The 22,005-nt window shown below is 45.1% G+C and overlaps 3 protein-coding genes across 5 annotated transcripts in view; 1 reads left to right on the top strand and 2 right to left on the bottom strand.

Moving 5' to 3' along the window:
• Nucleotides 1–1,732: 1,732 nt before the first annotated feature.
• On the bottom strand, nucleotides 1,733–3,459 carry ZNHIT2 (zinc finger HIT-type containing 2). Its single transcript, XM_056527035.1, has one exon. The coding sequence runs from the start codon at nucleotides 3,325–3,327 to the stop codon at nucleotides 1,990–1,992; it is 1,338 nt and encodes a 445-aa protein (XP_056383010.1). The 5' UTR covers nucleotides 3,328–3,459; the 3' UTR covers nucleotides 1,733–1,989.
• Nucleotides 3,358–22,005, top strand: part of MRPL49 (mitochondrial ribosomal protein L49) — a 42,857-nt gene continuing 24,209 nt past the window's right edge. Inside the window, exons 1-2 of one of the 3 annotated variants that reach the window (XM_056527038.1) lie at nucleotides 3,358–3,577; nucleotides 21,027–21,189. In XM_056527038.1, coding sequence (XP_056383013.1) covers nucleotides 3,494–3,577; nucleotides 21,027–21,189 — 247 coding nt within the window. In that variant the 5' untranslated portion in view covers nucleotides 3,358–3,493. Of the gene's footprint in view, nucleotides 3,578–12,702; nucleotides 12,727–13,747; nucleotides 13,905–21,026; nucleotides 21,190–22,005 lie in introns of those variants that run through there. The other 2 variants (XM_056527040.1, XM_056527039.1) reach the window with 2 other exon arrangements.
• On the bottom strand, nucleotides 8,807–13,729 carry FAU (FAU ubiquitin like and ribosomal protein S30 fusion). The gene is made up of 5 exons (XM_056527036.1): nucleotides 13,658–13,729; nucleotides 10,025–10,107; nucleotides 9,624–9,768; nucleotides 9,138–9,193; nucleotides 8,807–8,968 (listed from the first exon to the last, which is right to left on the bottom strand). Exons 2-5 carry the CDS (start codon nucleotides 10,097–10,099, stop codon nucleotides 8,843–8,845), a joined length of 402 nt encoding a protein of 133 aa, XP_056383011.1. The 5' UTR covers nucleotides 10,100–10,107; nucleotides 13,658–13,729; the 3' UTR covers nucleotides 8,807–8,842.

Genomic DNA, 22,005 nt, shown 5'->3' with positions numbered 1-22,005 from the left:
AAAAAAAATGCTCTGACATCTTGTCCACAACAGACTCAGAACTGTGGACAACAGTAAAAGAAAATACTCGGAACTACAGAACTTCCTGCCCAACAAACAGGTAAGAAAAACACAGACATGCTGCCAAAACATATAACACATGTATATTGCAAAAAAACTAAACTTACAAAGAAGATGCCATATAGTCAAAAAAATTTACCACCGGAGTACCCCTTTAAACATTTTCTACCATTTTGTGTCTACAGCTCTTATGCAGGCCTATGTGTCTGCATATGGACGGACCACAAACTCTGTATAGAACGATCCTGCAGTTAGAAAGGGGAGTTTCTCATTGTGTAAATCACAAATATCAGGCCCCTCTGTCTCATAATGGAGGGCGCACTCCTTGGAGAGAGAGAACAAAGTTCAGGGTAGAAACCATATGGTAAAAGTTTAAAATCAGACGCATCATGGTAATAAGGTAACTCTTATCAGGTGTGTTAGGGTCTATTCACATGGCAGAATTTCCACTTGTGGAATTGCACAAGTTAAAGGGGTACTCCGCTGCTCAGCGTTTGGAACAAACTGTTCCAAACGCCGGAGCTCATGATGTCACACCCCGCCCCTTCAATGCAAGTCTATGGGAGGGGGCGCGATGGATGCCATGCCCCCTACCATAGACTTACATTGAAGGGGTGGGGCGTGACGTCATGAGGGGGCGGGACTATGACATCACGAGCTCCCAGCTTTTGGAACAGTTTGTTCCAAACGCTGAGCAGCAGAGTACCCCTTTAAAGCCCATAGACTTTTATGGGATTTCTACGTTTGGGAAGATTGGGTAAAGGAGTTGTATTTAAGTTTGAATGAAGATGTTTTACACATGATACAAAGATTATAAAACCAGTAATAACTCTGCCCCCCTCCCCTCTACTTCCGGCTAATCTACTAAATGTCTGGGACTGCAAGATAGACGTCCACTATGCTGAATCTGCTGCTTAGGAGTTGTAGACACAAAACTGTAGGAAATTAAGAAAGATCTATCGCAAAGTTGCTTTATTTTAAAGAGGACATGTGACCAACCCCCAGAAAATGAGACTGCGTTATTAAATAGTTTAGGGTGCCCTGATCTCAGCTTTTTAGTTTCTCGATACGTCATCCTGTTCCTGAGATATGAGGGTTTATAGTTCGCCTGACAATTCAGGAAATCAGACGGGTGTGAACTAAATTTTAATAATGGAGGAAATATCAGGTGGTGGGTAGGTTTATATAGTCAGGGGGTGTGCATTAGGCATTCAGTCCTTAATGTACAACATTCACACCCGATGACTGTAATCCCACCCGTTACCTCCCATGACTAAAATTAAAGGGGTACTCCAGTGGAATTTTTTTTTAAATGAACTGGTCCCAAAAAGTTAAAACAGATTTGTAAATGACTTCTATTTAAAAATCTTAATCCTTTCAGTACTTCTTAGCAGCTATATGCTACAGAGGAAATGCTTTTCTTTTTGAATTTCTTCTTTGTCTTGTCCACAGTGCTCTCTGCTAACACCTCTGTTTGCTATGGGGATTTTCTCCTGCTCTGGACAGTTCCTGATACGAGCATCAGGTGTCAGCAGAGAGCGCTGTGGACAAGACAAAAAAGAAATTCAAAAAGAAAAGAATTTCCTCTGCAGCATACAGCTGCTAATAAGTACTGGAAGGATAAAGATTTTTTAATAGAAGTAATTTACAAATCTGTTTAACTTTCTGGCACCAGTTAATAAATAATTAAAAAAAACTTTTCCACCGGAGTACCCCTTTAAGTTTATGCCTGACATTACCTAGATTGTCAGAAAATATAAACCCACATATCTCGGGAACGGACGGGCGTATCAAGATACTGTAAAAAGGGGTGTGATCAGGGGACCCTATGTCATTTTTCGGGTTGCTAAGCCAGAGCGAGCTTTAACGCACAGCACCCAGAAAATCCTGGAGAGGTATCCCTCTGTCCTCAGGGCAGGTGTCCATCTTTTACTCAACCTCTTGTATGAGTTTTTTCTTGGCCGGCGGCCTTTTTCCAGCCCAGACCCGCTGAAGTCCTTTTGATATCTCTGCCACTTCATTGAGATCTTTAAGATACTCTGTATACTCCACCATGACCTCTGCGGATAGAACAGCTAAACCTTCCTCATGCTCATTCACCCACGATGCAAGGAACAGGCATTTTTTCCTGGCAGTAAATGCTCCTTTCCTCGTGTCCTTTTCTGCTTTTACAAGTTTACGGATCTTTCCCAGCAGATGGTACAAGTGGGAGATTGCAGCCAGGGAATACTTGTTACCACCATCACCCAGAAGGATTTTAGCTGTAGCCTCCATTGCCAAAATGGCTCCACCTTCATCTCCACCCAATAAGGGGTCTGAGGCGGCTCGTACAGCGCTCTTCAAAGCGTGGGCAGTGGAGTTGTACACAGCAGTCGTGCTGAGCGCACCAGACACGGACAGCAAGGTCCCTATAAAATCCGCCATGATGTCCGGATCACTCAGGTCACCATTGTGTCGTAGGAGAGAGAAGGCATAGCCGTAGATGACATTGACCAAGGTGAAGCGGACCAATGGGGAAGGACAACGGGTAAGGGAGGACAGGGGTGGGATAGACCCTAGAAGTGGTGGCGGTGCAGATACTGGAGACTTGTCATGGAGACTCCGCTCTCCTCCCAGGGTTTCCTCCTCTTTCCTTCCAGTCTTTTCAGGACTTGTGACTAGCTGAAGGTCGTTTTCTCCTCTCTCACTTGGGGTCTCATGGTGCCCACAGGTTGGCACAGCCTCAGGCAGCTCCATAATCTTGTGTCCCTGCTGATGTGTTTCCCACCATGGCGTCCAAACTGGGATGAGGGATCCAATGTGGCCACTTTGTAACAAGAGGCTGAAGTGCTGCTTCTCCTGGCTGGACAGACTGCCCCACAAGCCGCTCTCCTCATCAAAAACCGCATTGGTGCCACACAGCGGATTCTCCTCCTCCTCCTCATCAAAAACCGCATCGGTGCCGCACAGCGGATCCTCCTCCTTCTTCCTCAGCTTCAGCAGCGTCTCCTCCATCTGCTTCCTCCCCCAGCCCCCGGTGTCTTCCTCCCGTAGACACCGCAGCACGGCCTCCTTGTAGAAGAGCTCGGAGCAGGCGGTGTGCCGGGCTCCCCGGTAACAGGCCAGGCTGCAGTACGGAGCGTTACACCGCGGACACGTGTACTTCCCGGGAGCGGACAGGCACAGGGCGCACACCACGGGGCCGCCATTTTCTTTTGGCGTTGTAACGGCCGGGGTGGGAGAAGACGTGCGGCCCGGACACACGATCTCTCCTTCCGGAGCCGCCATTACTGACTGCGTTACCGTGGTACCGACCTAAGCTTTCTCAAGTGTGCACCAATCAGGAGGAAGAATAATGTCACGTGTACCTGGAACAGGAAGCCGCTCTTCAGCACGTGTCTGAGTACAGCCAGAGTGATACTCCATAGGCTGTTAGAGCGGTCACGTGATCAGGATGCTGCGTCAGCCATGTGTACGCCTGTCTACTACGGCAACAGTGGATTTTTTTTCAGGTGATCTGGAAGAAGCTTTTAAAGGGGTACACCGATGCAAAACTTTTTTTTTTTATTATTTAAATCAACTGATGCCAGAAAGTTGAACAGATTTGTAAATTACTTCTATTAAACAAATCTTAATCCTTCCAGTATTTCTAGCTTAGAAATAAACCTTCAGTAGTTGACAGGATTCAAGGCGCTGAACACAGAAGTAAAAGGGAACTGATGTTTTATTCACCCATGATGCAACGCATTTCACAGTAGATGAAGCAGTTCTACTGTGAAACGCGTTGCATCATGGGTGAATAAAATGTCAGTTCCCTTTTACTTCTGTGTTCAGTGTTTGGAATCCCGTCAACTACTGAAGGTTTATTTCTAAGATTGCATTGAATTAGACGTGGAGCGGCTGCAGTCACTTGATATATTCTTTGCTCTTATCCATTGTTGCAGTTGGGGAGTGTAACCTCGTGTGGTAACCATTCACTTTGCCCAAGTTTGGGCAAATTTTTGGCCGCAGCGCCATCTCCAAGCGGGAAACTCACTGTAACCCGCCAGTGTGAATGTACCCTAAAAACACTACACTACACTACACCACACTAACACATAATAAAGAGTAAAACACTACATATACACCCCCTTTATACTGTCCCCCCCAATAAAAATTAAAAACGTATTGTACGGCAGTGTTTCCAAAACGGAGCCTCCAGCTGTTGCAAAACAACAACTCCCAACATTTCTAGACAGCCACTGACTGTCCAGGCATGCTGGGAGTTTAGCAACAGCTGGAGGCACCCTGTTCGGGAATCACTGGCGTAGAATACCCCTATGTCCACCCCTATGCAATCCCTAATTTAGTCCTCAAATGTGCATGGAGCTCTCTCACTTCAGAGCCCTGTCGTATTTCAAGGAAACAGTTTAGGGCCACATATGGGGTATCTCCGTACTAGGGAGAAATTGCACTACAAATTTTGGGGGCTTTTTTTCCTTTTGCCCCTTATGAAAATGAAAAGTTGGGGGCTACACCAGCTTGTTAGTGTAAAAAAAAAAATTTTTTACACTAACATGCTGGTGTTGCCCCATACTTTTTATTTTCACAAGCATTAAAAGGAAAAAAGACCCCCAAAATTTGTAACGCAATTTCTTCTGAGTACGGAAATACCCCATATGTGGTCGTAAAATGCTCTGCGGGCGCACAACAAGGCTCAGGAGTGAGAGCACACCGGGTACATTTGAGGCCTAAACTGGTGATTTGCACAGGGGTGGCTGATTCCAAAGCCCACTGTTCCAAAGATCTGTCAAACGCCAGTGGGGTGTAAATACTCACTTCACCCCTTATTAAATTCTGTGAGGGGTGTAGTTTCCAAAATAGGGTCACATGTGGGGGGGGTCCACTGTTCTGGCACCAGGGGGGGCTTGTAAACGCACATGGCCCCTGACTTCCATTCCAAACAATTTTTTTCCCAAAAGCTCAATGGCGCTCCTTCACTTCTGAGCATTGTAGTTCGCTCGCAGTGCACTTGATGTCCACACATGGGGTATTTCCATACTCAGAAGAGATGGGGTTTCAAATTTTGGGGGGCATTTTGTCCATTAACCCTTGTAAAAATTTTAAATTTGAGGGAAAACTAGCATTTTAGTGGAAAAAAAAAATCATTTACACATCCAACTTTCACGAAAAGTCGTCAAACACCTGTGGGGTGTTAAGGCTTACTGTACCCCTTGTTACGTGCCTTGAGGGGTGTAGTTTCCAAAATAGTATGCCATGTGTTTTTTTTTTTTTTTGCTGTCCTGGCACCATAGGGGCTTCCTAAATGCGACATGCCCCCCAAAAACCATTTCAGCAAATTTTGCTTTTCAAAAACTAAATGTGACTGCTCTTCTGAGCATTTTAGTGCACCCGCAAAGCATTTTACATCCTAACATGGGGTATTTCCATACTCAGAAGAGATGGGGTTACAAATGTTGGGGGTCATTTTGTCCATTAACCCTTGTAAAAAATCTAAATTTGAGGGAAAACTAGCATTTTAGTGGGAAAAAAAAAAATCATTTTCACATCCAACTTTAATGAAAAGTCGTCAAACACCTGTGGGGTGTTAAGGCTCACTGGACCCCTTGTTACATGCCTTGAGGGGTGTAGTTTCTATAATAGTATGCCATGTGGTTTTGTTTTTTTGCTGTTCTGGCACCATAGGGGCTTCCTAAATGTGACATGCCCCCCAAAAACCATTTCAGAAAAACTCACTCTCCAAAATCCCACTGTTGCTCCTTCCCTTCTGAGCCCTCTACTGCGCCCGCCGAACACTTGACATACACACATGAGGTATTTCCTTACTCGAGAGAAATTGGGTTACACATTTTAGGAAGATTTCTCTCCTTTTACCCCTTGTAAAAATTCAATAACTGGGTCTACAAGAACATGGGAGTGTAAAAAATGGAAATTTTGAATTTTCTCCTTCAATTTGCTGCTATTCCTGTGAAACACCTAAAGGGTTAACAAACCTTTTGAATGTCATTTTGAATACTTTGAGGGGTGCAGTTTTTTTTTTATAATGGGGTCATTTGTGGGGTATTTCTAATATGAAGGCCCTTCAAATCCACTTCAAAACAGAACTGGTCCCTGAAAAATTTCGATTTTGAAAATTTTGTGAAAAATCGGAAAATATCTGCTGAAATTTGAAGCCCTCTGATGTCTTCCGAAAGTAAAAACATGTCAACTTTATGATGGAAACATAAAGTAGACATATTGTATATGTGAATCATATAATTTATTTGGAATATTCATTTTCCTTATAAGCAGAGAGCTTCAAAGTTAAAAAAATGCAACATTTTAAAAATTTTCATCAAATTTGGGAATTTTTCACCAAGAAATGATGCAAGTATCGACAACATTTTACCACTAACAAAGTAGAATAGGTCACGAAAAAGCAATCTCGGAATCATAATGAAAGGTAAAAGCATTCCAGAGTTATTAATGTTTAAAGTGACAGTGGTCAGATGTGCAAAAAATGGCCGGGTCCTACAGTGAAAATTGGCTGGGTCCTTAAGGGGTTAAAGAACTCCACTTAATGTTTCCCCCTATCCAAAGGATAGGACATTTGTTGAGCTCGGGGGGTCCAATCACTGGACCCCCCAATCTAAATGGCACCCCATCTCTTCTCCTCAGCATGCTTTGGCCCCTTATCCTCGTAGACGTGCTGGTGCTGTGAAGACCCATTCAGCCAATCACTTGCTGAGATAGAACCCTGTGAGTAGGCCGCCACTTGTTTGAGTGTGCTCGAAGGGTGGAGGCCAAAGAACTTGGAGAAGCAACAGAGCCTGTATTAGGAGGTAACAACAGGACACCCCCAAACCCCAGATCAGGCACTTACTCCCTATCCATTAGTTTTTTTTAAAGAGAACCTGTCTGCACTTTATGACACTCAGAGCTGCAGATCGTAGCCGGTATGGAGATAGAGCACCTATTGCCTGTCTCTTCAGAAAGATCTGGGAATTTTTGTAACTTGAGCACAGGCTAGAACCAGCATACCAGATGTACCTCAAATCCTAAGTCTGCCCCCCAATCTATGGGAATGAGGTCACATACATTGGCTGTTTTATTGTACTCATTTACTACGATCGGCGCTGGTCTAAAGTGAACTTTCTGCTGTATGGAAATCACCACCCCTGATGAAGTAGCCTAGCAAAAACACGTCTGGGATTTTGAGGCGAGATGTAGAGATGAGCAGTTACAGTAATTCGATTAGTCACGAACCTCGCAGCTCAGACTTTAGCCTGCATAAATTCTCAGCTTTCAAGTGCTCCGGTGGGCTGGAGACTCTCTCCTAGGACTGTATCCACCTTTTCAAGCCCACCGGAGCACCTGAAAGCCGAACTAATTTATGCAGGCTGAAGTCAGCAACCGCCGAGCCGTGAAGTTTGTGACAAATCGAATTACTGTAACTTTGCTTATCTTTAACATATTTGGTTATTACTTCAATTTAAAAAAAAATCTTAATCCTTCTAGTACTTATTAGCTGCTGAATACTACAGAAGAGCGCTGTGGTTAGACAGATAGCTGCTGTATGCTCCAGAGGAAGTCTAAGTACTGGGAGGATTAAGAATTTTTAATAGAAGTAATTTACAGATCTAAACTTTCTAGCACAAGTTTAAAAAATATATAGCTATTTCTTCCACCGGAGTACCACTTTAAGGAATCGTAACCCATCATTCAAACATTCTGAGGGGAATTTACTAAAACCAGCATCTCACACACCAGTCTAGTAAAAAATCCCATGCTTATAGGATTTGGCCGATAATAGGGGTTTGTGAGGAACAGAAAAACAGCACCACACCAGTCTTCAGGTTGTGTGTGGTATTACAACTTTGCTCCTTTCACTTCAATGGAATGGAGCTGCAATGCTACAATCAACCTGAACAGTTTTTGGAAGAAATTAGCCAGTTTTCTAATCATGAATAACCCATTGAAGAGGTGCCGCCTAATGTATCAGGCACTGCAGCAGCTACTATTTGAAGTCTATGCTAGCTCCAAGCTAGCGTAGTTTTTGACACTATATGGTAGCCCTCTAGTATATATTGTAGTAAATTCAGCATGTAATCAGACCCTGTCCTTGACACCAAGCCAATAAAACTGGTGCAGCAGGCATAAAAAGGGGCAACAAGGGTTTGTGCAAAAACATGCGCCTTTTCTATGCCAAATCACTGGCATAGGGTCTCCATACCCCACCCCCCAATAGAAATCTGCTCTATGCACCTGCTTCCTGCTGAGCCCAAGAGGTAGGGTTCACATGGCAGAGTTCTGCATGAATATTCCACATGGAGATTCTGTAGCAGCGGAGTCTCACTGATTTCAATGGGATTTTGCTGCTCTGTTCACATGGCAGAGTTTCAGTGGCAGCAACATCTGCCGTGGAAATCCAGATTCCGGAATCCGCAAAAACATGTTATATACAGTCAGAAAACGAGCTGACCAGTCACTACCTGACTCCATTTGGCTCTAAAATGATTGGGGCATGGCAGTGATCCAGCAGCAGGTCCATATAAAATTCTCTTGCCGGATTAGGCTGCACAGAGTGAATGCGTCCTTACACACGGCAGCCTATAGGAGGCAGAGCTACAGTGACCTTTCAATGAGACAATAGGGATATATATCAGACTGTAGTTGTAGTCCAGCCCTACAGATCATCTAAAAGGCTGCACAAACATTTGGGAAAATAGTTGGTCGCCTATAGGTTCTGATTTACACATTTAATCTACAGATGACTCCACACAAGACAAAAGTTCTACATTTTTTATTAACCCTTTATGACAAATTAAGAATTGGCATTGGGTCCCTTCTTCTTGCCAAAGGTGGGGACAACATTGACAAAACGCCTGTTGTACTGCATGCGTCTTTTTGCCCTGCCAGTCTTCTTTTTCTTCTTCTCCTGCTTGGCCACCTGCAAACATTAGGATTACATTACTTGTAGTACATGAATGTACCCAAATACACACACCGCTTTCTGTTCCCCCAACTCCCATGTTGTCCCACACTGGATCTAAAATGGGCCGGCCCTGTTCCACACCCCTCCACTTAGAGGTAGTCCTAGACTGAATTATACTACGTACCTTTGGAGTCTGACCTCGTACTTTTCCGGCACGAGCTAGAGAACCATGGACTTTACCTGTTGATAGAAAACATTCATATGTTACCGTACCCCTTCATATAAAGTACCCTCAGGGTATGTTCACATGTAGAAGATATCTGGGAAAATCTGCAATGTGCAACCATACCCTTAAAAAGGGGTACTCCGCTGCTCAGCATTTGGAACAAACTGTTCCAAACGCTGGAGCCGGCAGCTCGTGACGTCACACCCCGCCCCCTCAATGCAAGTCTATGGGAGGGGGCCTGACAACTGTCACGCCCCCTCCCATAGACTTGCATTGAGGGGACAGGGCTATGACATCTCGAGCTGCCAGCGCCAGGATACAGAACAGTTTGTTCCAAATGCTGAGCAGCTGAGTACCCCTTTAAGCAGGATAAAATAGTGGTAACCATAGTACTTTAATGAAACCCTTAGAGGGTCGGGAAAAATACAAGTGAAAAGTACAAACCTCCCAGAAGACGGGCAGCTACCTCCAAGGTGCCGAGTTCACATACTCCGCTTTGGACTAGGGTGGCTTCATCAGAGAGAGGTGTGCCAGCAAGAAGAAGAACTTGGTCTTCAGAGGCGATTCCCTCAAGAGAGGAGATGTGAGCCTGCACAGATTAAGTAGTAAGTTTAGAATAGCTTTGAAAAGGGATCACTGCAGCACACCAACATGTCTTACACAAAACTAAAAAGGGTGTTTTATTCCAAGTGTAAAGGTACAGGCAATGTTTCTGCTGGCTAACCCAGCCATTCTCAATAGAGGTGGGAGCTCCATCTATAAGACATTCATGGCATGTCCTGTGGATATATACGCCCCATGTGAATACCCCTTTATGCCTGTCCCAATTTTACCAGATATCTCACCTTGATCTGGGACACAGTCTCCTGTCCAGACACCTCAAGGGTGTGTAGATTTTGAGCTCTCACAAAAAGCTGCATGGTTTCAGCTGCAAGAAAAAAATAAATAAATATAACAATGCTACACACAACACAGAACAAACATGGTGAATGATATACTGAAGGGAAGGGATGAGGAGCCATAAATCTACTACCCCCTAAACACAAGGGAGAGTTACCAAGCTGTTTTCTAGTAAGACTGTTGTCCATAGCAACCAATCTCAACTCCGCTTCTATTCCTCGTACCGCTCTGGTAAAATGAAAGCTGAGCTCCGGTTGCTATGGGCAACAAGGATCCTCACAATAAGCTTGATAAATCTCTTCCCCCTCAACGTGCTTCTGATACACTAAGACAGTGTTTCCCAACCAGGGAGCATCCAGCTGTTTTAAAACTCCAACTCCCAGCATGCCCGGAGCATGCTGGGAGTTGTAGTTTTGATAAAACTTTTACAAAGCAATAACTTTTTCCTCCAAAGCACCCCTTTAAATCAGACTGCAAACTCTGGGCACCATTGGCACGCAGGTGTTTGATGTCACATGACTATTGTCCAATTACTGTCGGCCACAACATCCTCCTCAAGGAGCCACATGACAACCTACATGACCAGCCTGGATAGACGACAACATGACCGGGGGAGGTACAAGAGATTCAAACAATTTAACTGGTTGTTGCTCGGATTCATTCTCACCTTGACTACTGTAACTCTTCCAATAGGCCTTCCCCTCTCCAGTCCATCCTAAATGCCACTGGCAGCCATCTTGCTCCTCAGCAGCTACACTGATTCCCCTCTGTGCCAGTCATTGGTTTCCTATTCAGTCCAGAATACAGCACAAAACCCTTCACCGCCCTACATCATCCTACACGTGCCAAAGAACTAAACTTTATCATCCGAACCGCTCACTCCCATCTACAACACTTTGCTGGTGCTGCACCAGCTCTCCGGAATGCGATACCCCAAACCAGTGTTTGACAACCAGGGTGCCTCCAGCTGTTTCAAAACTACAACTCCCAGCATGCTCAGACAGCCTATGGCTGTCCAGGCATGCTGGGAGTTGTAGTTTTGCAACCGCTGGAGGCACCTTGGTTGGGAAACACTGCCCCAAACCCTCAGAAGTCTATTTAACAGCCAGTTTTAAGTGTATCCTAAAGACATCTCTTCACGCAGGCCTATATAACATTTACTAATTGGTCTCCTCCCCCCCCCCCCCCCCATATCACTGACGGGTAACCCCCCTGCCCCCACCCTCTAAACACTCAGATGTGCTGGTGACTGTTCACCCTACTTTAATTAACCTCCCTTATTAATGAAAAAATGGCTGTACCATTGTATTAAAGGGGTATTCCAGGAAAAAAAACTTTATATCTCAACTGGCTCCAGAAAGTTAAACAGATTTGTGAATTACTTCTATTAAAAAAAATCTTAATCCTTTCAGTACCTATGAGCTTCTGAAGTTAAGGTTGTTCTTTTCTGTCTAAATCCTTTCTGATGACACTTGTCTCGGGGAAACACCCAGTTTAGAAGTGGTTTGCTATGGGGATTTGCTTCTAAACTGGACGTTTCCCTAGACACGTGTCAGAGAGGATTTAGACAGAAAAGAACATCCTTAACTTCAGAAGCTCATAAGTGCTGAAAGGATTAAGATTTTTTAATAGAAGTAATTTACAAATCTGTTTAACTTTCTGGAGCCAGTTGATAGATATAAATAAAGTTTTTTCCTGAATAACCCCTTTAATAAAGCACTCTAGAGGGGGAGATTTATCAAACCTGTCCAGAGGAAGAGTTGTCCAGTTGCCCATAGCAACCAGATTGCTTCTTTCATTTTTAACAAGGCCTCTGCAAACTGAAAGAAGCGATCTGATTGGTTGCTATGGACAGGTTGATAAATCCTTCCCCTTTGATTTTTGTCTAAACCCCATTCCTGTAATCTCAGATATCCAATAAAGACCCCACCACTACTCCACTCATCTCCTTTTGTTTCACTGCATGTTATTGTGACGTCTAAGGCTGCATTCACACCACATTTTTGCCACACAGTTCCCGTATACGTTTTCAATTTGAGAACCGTATTGAAAGCCATATGCCAAACTACACATCAGGTTGTTGCCGTTTTGTGTCTTGTACGGTTTTGTCAGTTTTTTCCCTGTACCCAAAACCGCAGACTACCAGTTTTTTGGTCCGGGAAGACGTTATTTTCTAACATGGGAGTCAATAGGAACCGTACAGAACTGCATGTGCATATGCTTCCATCTGGTTTGCACCATACGGTTTTTTACTTTACAGTTTTTTTTTCTTGGAATTTCAATCAAACAAGTGAAACTTTATTCATAATAGAGGAAAGTCATGGAGGTGGATATAAATTCAAGCTTTATTAGTATACAACAACGCGTTTCGGGGTTAGCATACCCCTTATTCAGATTGACAGATTTGTCAATCTGAAGAAGGGGTATGCCAACTCCGAAACGCGTTGTATACTAATAAAGCTTAAATTAATATCCACCTCCATGACTTGGTTGTGAGATCTCCTTGGATCCCCGAGCGCCTGGCTAAAGGTCATTTTTTCCCACCACCAAGTTCACCAACAGGATCTCCCTTTGGATCCATCCTGAAGACCTGCGGGCCTGCACGGATTCCTCTACCATTACCTCAGACTGAGGTTATATGCTCCAGGTGAGCGGCCATTCATCAGACCCCCTACTTGTCCCCACTTTATGTGGGTTTTTGATTTAATATTTAGGGTAATGCACTAGGCGCCTCCTTTTTCCTTTTGTTTACAGGTTGATACAGTTTAGTCAGGTTTTGAGGAAGTATTTTTTCCATCCAAAAACCTGATACAGGAACTGTATTGCAAAAGCATGGTGTGAACCCAGTCCAATACTTGTAAAGGGCTGCAGAATTTGGAGATATATATATACCTCTATTTATTCCTGGGGATCGTAGTTTGTCACTTCTGTGCTGAAGAGTATCATGAAGTACTGCTATAACTATAGAAGTTCATAATGTACCACACTTTACCAACCAGATGTTGCAAAACTACAACTCCCAGCATGCCTGGACAGCCGAAGGCTGTCCAGGCATGCTGGGAGTTGTAGTTTTGCAACAGCTGGAGGCCCCCTGGGAGGGAAACACTGATGTACCGCTACAGATATGGGAATAATAATGTAGTGACAGCTATAGGAAATGCTACACTATATAGACAGCTATGGGATCCAGTTTATCGCGATATACTCTTACAACCGGGAGAAAGTTAGATATATTACAGTTCTAAGGTTATATTGCGATAGTCTAATAGGTCTATGGGCTGCAGACACAGGAGGCAGACAAGCCGCAGTGTACACTGTATAAGGCTTTATTCACACAGCCCACGTGACCGGGTAGAGAGGACGGGGGTCAGTTCTATCCGGGACAGGCTGGAGGACCCCGGGAACACGTTACACCACGCCTGGGACACGTGACGGATCTCGCGGACATAGCCGAGACTGGAACCGGGACCCCCCTCATGCTCACCCCCTGGGCACGTCACCCACCAGCCCCACATAACCATCTGTGGCCCCAGCAGGCGATCTCCCCCCTCACCCAACACATTCCCCGAATCTCTCACCGGCCGCTCCGCGTCTCGCAAAATGGAGGAAAGGAAAGAGGAGGAGGAAGGAGCGCGCACGTATCTTAAAGCAGGACGTGGACGCGCACGTATGACGTAAGACTTGGCGCTGCGACGCTGGCGGCCATGTTGGTACTCTCATTACTGCCCCAGTGCAGGGAGTCTGTGTGATTGTCAAACAAAGATGGCTGCCCCCTTGTTGAGAAGGACGGCACTGGGAGCCCTGAATGCGGTTATCAAGTGTCAGGTACTGAACTGTTCGGTTCTATGTGTACGGTTTATGATATGAGTTGTAATTTACTTCAGGTGTATAAAGACACAGGTTACTAGATACAGGTCATGAGACAGTGACACCTGCCCATAGGAAGGTTAGAGGGGCAAGGTGGTGGGAGTGCAGGGGGATGTAGTGCTGGTGTAGGCTGCGGCTGTGAATGGGGCGGCTGTACATCAGTTAGGCAATGTTCACACTGTGTTTTTGCTGCCCATTTAACACAGTGTTTCCCAACCAGTGTGCCTCCAGCATTTGCAAAACTACAACTCCCACCATGCCCAGTTTTGCAATATGCCCAGTAATGCATATTATTATTATTATTTTTTTTTTGGGGGGGGGGGGGGGGCAGTGCTGTTTTTATGAAATGCACGGTAAAGCTGACATGTATTTGTATTATTGCACTACAAAAAAAAAATACTTTTTTTTTTAACTCCGCCCCCTCCCTCAGTATGCTATCTGCTCCCATCTCCCCCAGCATTAGCAAAACTACAACTCCCAGCTTGTCCTCACTGACAGTAGCGGGACACAAGCTGACAGTGGGAGGATTTTTCCTCCAGCTCTGAGCCCTGCGCTCTCAGCTGTCAATCAAGGAAGTGTGTCCATGATATAGGTGATGATGCATGGACACAGCAGGACTAGTATGTGTCCAAGCAGGCAGGGGGGGCAGTTGTTTGACTGGCTTTATCAGTATGAAATACTGAAAAATTTCTAATGAAACCAATTGCAAAACCTATTGGTTATACATGCTTTACAACATATCAAAAGTTTTTGTATCTGACAGTGCCCATTTAAGGACCAGAGCGTTTTTTGCACATCTGACCACTGTCACTTTAAGCATTAATAAATGCTTTCGCTTTTCATTCTGATTCCGAGATTGTTTTTCAGTGACATATTCTACTTTATGTTAGTGGTAAATTTTTGTTGATACTTGCATCATTTCTTTGTGAAAAATTCCAAAATTTGATGAAAAAATTGCAAATGTTGCATTTTTCTAACTTTTAAGCTCTCTGCTTGTAAGGAAAATAGACATTCACAGGTGTTTGACGCCTTTTCGTTAAAGTCGGATGCAGTTTCCCCCCCCCAAATTTACCATTTTTACAAAGGGTAATGGGAGAAAATGCCCCCAAAATTTGTAACCCCATCTCTTAAGAGTATGGAAATTAGGGATCGACCGATTATCGGTATGGCCGATATTATCGGCCGATAATCCCGATTTTGGGCATTATCGGTATCGGCAATTAACTTGCCGATAAGCCGATAATGCCCCGCCCGCACCGCGACCGCCACCCCCCCCGACCTGCCGCACCGCACCCCCGACCCACCACACCGCGTCGCACCCCCCACCGTGATGCTGGGCGGTATACCGGTATGGATTTTTGCCCATACCGCTATACCGGTCGGGCCCCTCCCCCACCCTCCGAGTCAATAAAAAAATTAAACTTACCCGTAATGGGGGTGGTCCGGGCCATCCATCTTTCCTGTAGTGTCCGGGGGCGTTCCGGGTGAAGAGTGAACCGGTCCGGGTTGTCCTTCTTCTCCGGCGGTCATCTTCTCCACTCTGGGCAGGCTCCGGCCTAGTACACTGCATAGACGCCGCTACGCCGTGACGTCAGGTGCGTCGCTGCGCATGGGCGTCACTGCGCAGCAGCGTCTATGCAGCGTACTAGGCCGGAGCCTGCCCGGAGTGGAGAAGATGACCCCCGGAGAAAAAGGACAGCCCGGACCAGTGCACCCTCCACCCGGAACGCCCCCGGACACTACAGGAAGGATGGATGGCCCGGACCACCCTGACAGGTAGGGGGAGAGAAGCGGGTGGTGGCGACGGCGGCCTATGGCCCCGCAAAAGCCACTGCAGATCATTGATTTAAAGCGCCCGCTTTAAATCAATGATCTGCAGCGGTGTCGTAGGGGGTTAAATAGCCGATAACTTATACCGGAATATCGGTATAAGTTATCGGCTATTGGCCCTAACCTACACCGATTATCGGTATCGGCCCTAAAAAAACGATATTGGTCTATCCCTAATGGAAATACCCCATGTTAGGATGTAAAATGCTCTGCGGGCGCACTACAATGCCCATAAGGAGTCACATTTGGCTTTTGGAAAGCAAATTTTGCTGAAATGGTTTTTGGGGGGCATGTCGTATTTAGGAAGCCCCTATGGTGCCCGAACAGCAAAAAAACAAACAAACAAAAAAACACATGGCGTACTATTTTGGAAACCACACCCCTCAAGGAACGTAACAAGGGGCACAGGGAGCCTTAGCACCTCACAGGTGTTTGACGACTTTTTGTTAAAGTTGGATGTGTAAATGAAAAAAACATTTTTTTTCACTAAAATGCTGGGTTTTCCCCAAATTTTACATTTTTACAAGGGGTAATAGAAAAAATGGGGTTACAAATTTTGGGGGTTATTTTCTCCTGAGTCCCATGTGTGGACGTCAAGTGCTCTGCGGGCGCACTACAATGCTCTGAAGTGGAGGAGCGCCATTGAGCTTTTGGAGAGAGAATTTGTTTGGAATGGAAGTCAATGGCCATGTGCGTTTACAAAGCCCCCCATGGTGCCAGAACAGTGGACCCCCCCCCCCCCCCCACATGTGACCCCATTTTGGAAACTACACCCCTCACAGAATTTAATAAGGGGTGCAGTGAGCATTTACACCCCACTGGCGTTTGACAGATCTTTGGAACAGTGGGCTGAGCAAATGAAAAATTACATTACAATTATAGCTTTTTGGACATGCTGGGATTTGCAGTTTTGCAACATCTGGAGGGCTACAGTGTAGATACCACTGCACAGTGATCTCCAAACTGTGGCCCTCTAGATGTTGCAAAACTACAAATACCAGCATGCCCACACAGCAAACAGCTGTCTGGGAATGCTGGGAGTTGTAGTTTTGCAACATCTGGAGGGCTACAGTTTTGATACCACTGTATAGTAGTCTCCAAACTGTAGCCCTCCAGATGTTGCTAGGCAACTCACCGGCTTCTGTAGGATCCAGGGAGCCGCATCGCCATCCTCTGCTGCCGCCGATCTCCGCCCGCTGCCGCCGCGGATGGGTACGTTGACCTCCGGCAACAGTCACCGTCGGTTCCCCCACTCTGTCCAGACTACAGTGGGTACGCCCTTGGGCCTTAAGTACCAGGGCTTCAGGGCGTACCTGTACGCCCGTGGTCCTTAAGTGGTTAAATAGTACCTGTAATTAGTGCTATAATTTAAAAATGTTGTAACTATTTGTTAAATCAACCCCTAGAAGTATGACCACCAGGGGTCCTTATGGTCCTGCCAGCAGCAGCAGCCTGGCAAAGACAAAAGTCAGGAATTGCAGGTGGGACCTCAGCCCATCACAGGTATAGAGTGTATAGAGCTGCCGCCTTAGCCAATCACAGCCCGTCTCACACTGAACTGCTATGAGTGAGGGTGGAAGTTCTCCCCTGTATGGCTTCAGATGATGTCACACCTGCTGGGAAATGCCCCTGGCCAGTCTGTGGAACTCAGTGAGACTGAGCAGAAAATTCAGGACAATATCAAGGTAGAAAACTAAAAAATAATAATAATAAAGGCAGAGGGTGGTTTATCATGATGGGGGAGTGAACTGGGAGGATTATAAAATTTAACAAGATCATGACAGGTGCCCTTAACAATATCAGTATTGTCCTTAAAATTGTTCTTTTCTTACCCCTATATCTTTTTTATTTTTCAGTGTATGGGGCTGTATAAGTGTTCATTTTTTGCGATGTGATCTGTAAGTTTTACTAATATCCTTTTTGGTTTGATATGATGTGACCAAAAAAAATCAGCATTTTATGGACAGTTTTTTTTATTTTTTTGTTTGTTTTACGTTTGAGCCGTTCACCATGCTGGATCATAAACATAAAATTTTAATAGTTTGGACAGTTATGCATTCAGTGATACCAAGTATGTTTATAATTTTTTGGTAAAATAAGAGTGATTTTACTTTGTGATTTTTTTTTATGTTTTACACTTTTTAAGTTCCCTTAGGAAACTTTTACATGCAATCACACAATACTGTCCCAGGCTGCATCACTGCAGCATCAATCTGGAGGCAGGTAAGGAGACCCTCTGCCGCCATTTAAGCACATGATATCTCCACAATCACGTTGCGGAGGTCTGATGAACTCCACTGAGCTACTGCCATCTTTTTCACTTTACACGCCGTGATTGGCATCGATCACAGCATCTAAAGGGTTAATGATGGCAGCTGCAGGATTGCTACTACCTGTCTTTAAAGGTGAGGCTTCTGCTACTGTTAGAAGCCATCAATCTTCACCTATGAATTGAGTTCAGCTCCTCTGCTCGTTCAGACATTTAACCATCCAGAGCATACCACTTACACCCTATGAGAGTGACTGGGTGGGATTATAGAGCTGGGGGTGTAAATGTTTTGCATAGAGGGGGAGTTTATGCCTAATACACCCCCCCCCCCCCCCCTGACTGTATAGTCCTGCTTGTCACCTGATTTAATGCTATTTAATGATAATGCAATATCATTTTTGGGGGTTGGCCGCATGTTATCCAGAGATTTAAAAACTTTCTATGTTGCAGGGGTGGTCTAAGAAAGACAATACTCATACTTACCTACTTTGGACCCCAAGGGCTCCTGAAGGGACATCATCGGTCCTCCACAGCTTAAGTTACTTCCGAAACAAGCTCTTCACTGCAGCAATGGCTTCTTAGCTAATCACTGAATTGGGCGCATATGTAGGAATTAAATGGGGCTGCGAGGGCCTAGAAGACATCACAGCGGGAGATCCAGGGGATTTTTTATTTTTTTTCTAGGCTACCCCAGCAACATAGAAAGGTTTTATAAAGTCTCCAGGGGGTTGGTTAAAAAAAAAGGCTCAGGTGCGAGCAAGGTAGGAGACAGTTCTTTTGTTTTATGAACCCCTTCCTGACCAGATTTTAAAGAGAATAAAAATATTTTTTTTTGCCATACTACACCTTTAAAGGGGTACTCCAGTGGTTAATTTTTTTGACTATATGGCATCTTCTTTGTAAGTTTTTAGTTTTTTTGCAGTATACATGTGTTATATGTTTTGGCAGCATGTCTGTGTTTTTCTTACCTGTTTATTGGGCAGGAAGTTCTGTAATTCAGAGGGTTTTCTTTTACCGTTGTTCACAGTTCTGAGTCTGTGGTTGACAAGATGTCACAGCTTTTTTTTTTCTTTTCTGTTTGCATGAGAAAAATAAGCCACGCCCCCTCATCTCATCCAGCTGAGTACACAGCTCCTCCCCCTCCCCTGCTCTGTATTCTAAGGACGCAGGTCTGCACAGGAGAAGGACCTCACAGAGAAGATAAGTGTTATGTGAAGGGGAGGATGAGAAGGTGCGCGGGCTGGGGATGTATGGACTGCAGGGGAAGAAATCTCATACTGGGGATGATTTCTATATGTGAAGGGGGAGGGGGGGACTCCTGAATGACACATGCTGGGAGTTGTAGTCCTTGGTGTGTGTGTGTATGCTAGTGTTTCCCAACCAGGGTGCCTCCAGGTGTTGCAAAACTACAACTCCCAGCATGCCCTGACAGCCTTTGGGCATGCTAGGAGTTGTAGTTTTGCAACAGCTGGAGGCACACTGGTTGGGAAACACTGTTCTAGCCTATTCAGCATACACATCATGTTACACCAGTGTTTCTCAACCAGTGTGCCTCCAGCTGTTGCAAAACTACAACTCCTAGCATGCCCAAAGGCTGTCAGGGCATGCTGGGAGTTGTAGTTTTGCAACACCTGGAGGCACCCTGGTTGGGAAACACTGGTGTATGCCCTACAGTGGTGTGGTGAACTACAACCCCCAGGAGACTACAGAGGCAGCATGCTGGTGTTATCCTGTAGAGTCCTGAATGACACATGCTGGGAGTTGTAGTCCCTTTTATGTGTGTATGCCAGTGTATCCCAACCAGGGCTGATTTATATTAGTGTGCTGTGTATAAGGGGGCTGACCCGGGAAAATAGTAGGATGGGTAAAGGGCGGAACAAAAAAAAAAAAAGGAGCCGCCCCAAACCAGCAAGGCATGTGGCATGCTGGGATTTGTAGTTTTCAGCACAGCAAGAAACAGGAAATAGAAGCAAAGATAGGAAAACAAAGTGGGGGATAAAAAGACAACAAAGAACAGAATTAGAGTAGGCTAAACAACAAGAATAGAAATGAAACAAAACAAATAGGGTAAGTCAAAAACGGAAAAACTCATTGACCACCGGAGTACCCCTTTAAGTCCTATGCAATACCCTATCCTGTAAAACAGTGGTCTCCAATCGATTGCAACATGTGGAAGGCCACAGTTTGGAGACCACAGCTGTAAAGCATAGACTAGACCCTTCAAGTACAGTGACCCCCCCCCGACCTACGATGGCCCCGACATATGATCAAATTGACATATGATGCTTTTTTATGTCGGGGCCATTGCATTAAGTGCTATCTGGCAGTGCAAAATGCTTAAGCTGCTGCCGGATAGCAGCTTAATGTTCCCCGTGTGGTGCGGTGAGTATTACTTACCCCTCCATGATGCTCTGGGGTGTCCTTCGGGTTCAGCGCTGGTCCTCCGGTGTCTTCTCGGCCCTCTCCAGTGACGTCAATACGCTGTTGCGCACGTCATCCAATAGGAACAGCGTACGCAGCGGCGTAATGACGTCGCTACACAGGCCCAGTAAGGCCTTGCGGAAGACAGCGGAGGACCGGAGAAGACCAGGAGAGCCCAGCGGAGGCCCGGGTCACCATCGGGAGCGGCGGGGACACCATCGGGAGCGGGGGACGCGGTCCGGAGCGGCGGGGACAGGTGAGTACAGCTTCCTATACTTTACATTGCACGAATCCCTCAACATACATTGGCTCGTTTGGAACGAATTACCATTGTATGTTGAGGGACCACTGTATAGGCATATCAGTAACCCTTTATATAAAAGATCCATCATTGCTTTAATTAAGAAAAAAAAATACTTGCAGAGTGCGAGAATACTCTTATGCCATCTACAGGGCTTCAGGAGTGTGAACTGAGCCATAGCAGATTTAGAATTTTTTGACTTTTACATTAGAGGTAAATAAAAATGTTAAATATAACCTCTCCATTCATTTTATTCAAGAGGCCATGCAGTGGGTCAGCTGCCAGTGTGACATCCCACTACCCAGGTGTAGTAGAGTCCCATGAAGAGTTTCATTTTGTGGAACGTCTCATTCCACCCACTCAAGTGCCCAAACCACTGAAGCATACAGGAGTAGCCCCATCTGGATGGATCCCTCCTAAAGGTTTGTTTACTGCAGGTCTACTCTGTATTTGGATAGACATGCTGACTGGATGACTACAGTTAAAGTGGCCCTATCTGCAGCTTAACAGGAGTGAAAATTAGCCCATGAAACAACACACCCTTGGCTTTTTTAAATCTCCTTACTTGTTTCCAGTACCAATATATGAGCCATTTTGCTCAAATGTAAATGAGGCTCGAGTGCCATGGGGGCGTTTCCCAGCAGAGCCCAGCCATCTCTTCTTCTTCACCTCCTTCATTGCTGCCTGCATATGACTACTTCCCTTTGACATCAGACATGAAGGCAGTGAATAAGAGGAAATGGGCCTGTAATCTGGGGCTCTTGCTATGTTTAAGAACACCCCCTGGGCAGTTGAGCCTTATTTATAGATTAATTTATAGAGGTTAAACACTAGTACTAAAGTTTTTGTATGTAAAAAGAGCCCAGGCAAATGTTATAATTTGTAAAATACTTCAATTACTTTTTTGGTTTCTGTTGCTTGATCTGCTCTCCCTCACTTTCCATGACCCAAGATGATCTGTATGTGAGAAAAAACTTGTCGTCCATAGACTGCGCCCAAGGTGGCTTTTACTAGAGGATCATGTAACCCCTTGTCCATCTGAATGAGCATTCACAGGAGATCTCATGTTGCTTCTATTATCTGTTTTTGGAGTTCCCTACCACGTATGCGCTGGACTGTAACACATATCTTTTGTAGGTTTAGTGGACGCTGTAGTGACATGCTGCAAACTGATTTATATTGGAGGATGACAGGTGTATCTGTTGTCATCTAATGTAATTCAATGTGCAGCATGTCAG

The sequence above is a fragment of the Hyla sarda genome, chromosome 6 (assembly GCF_029499605.1).
Source record: "Hyla sarda isolate aHylSar1 chromosome 6, aHylSar1.hap1, whole genome shotgun sequence".
Lineage (NCBI taxonomy): Eukaryota > Metazoa > Chordata > Amphibia > Anura > Hylidae > Hyla > Hyla sarda.
This window is presented reverse-complemented; position numbering and strand designations above follow the sequence as displayed.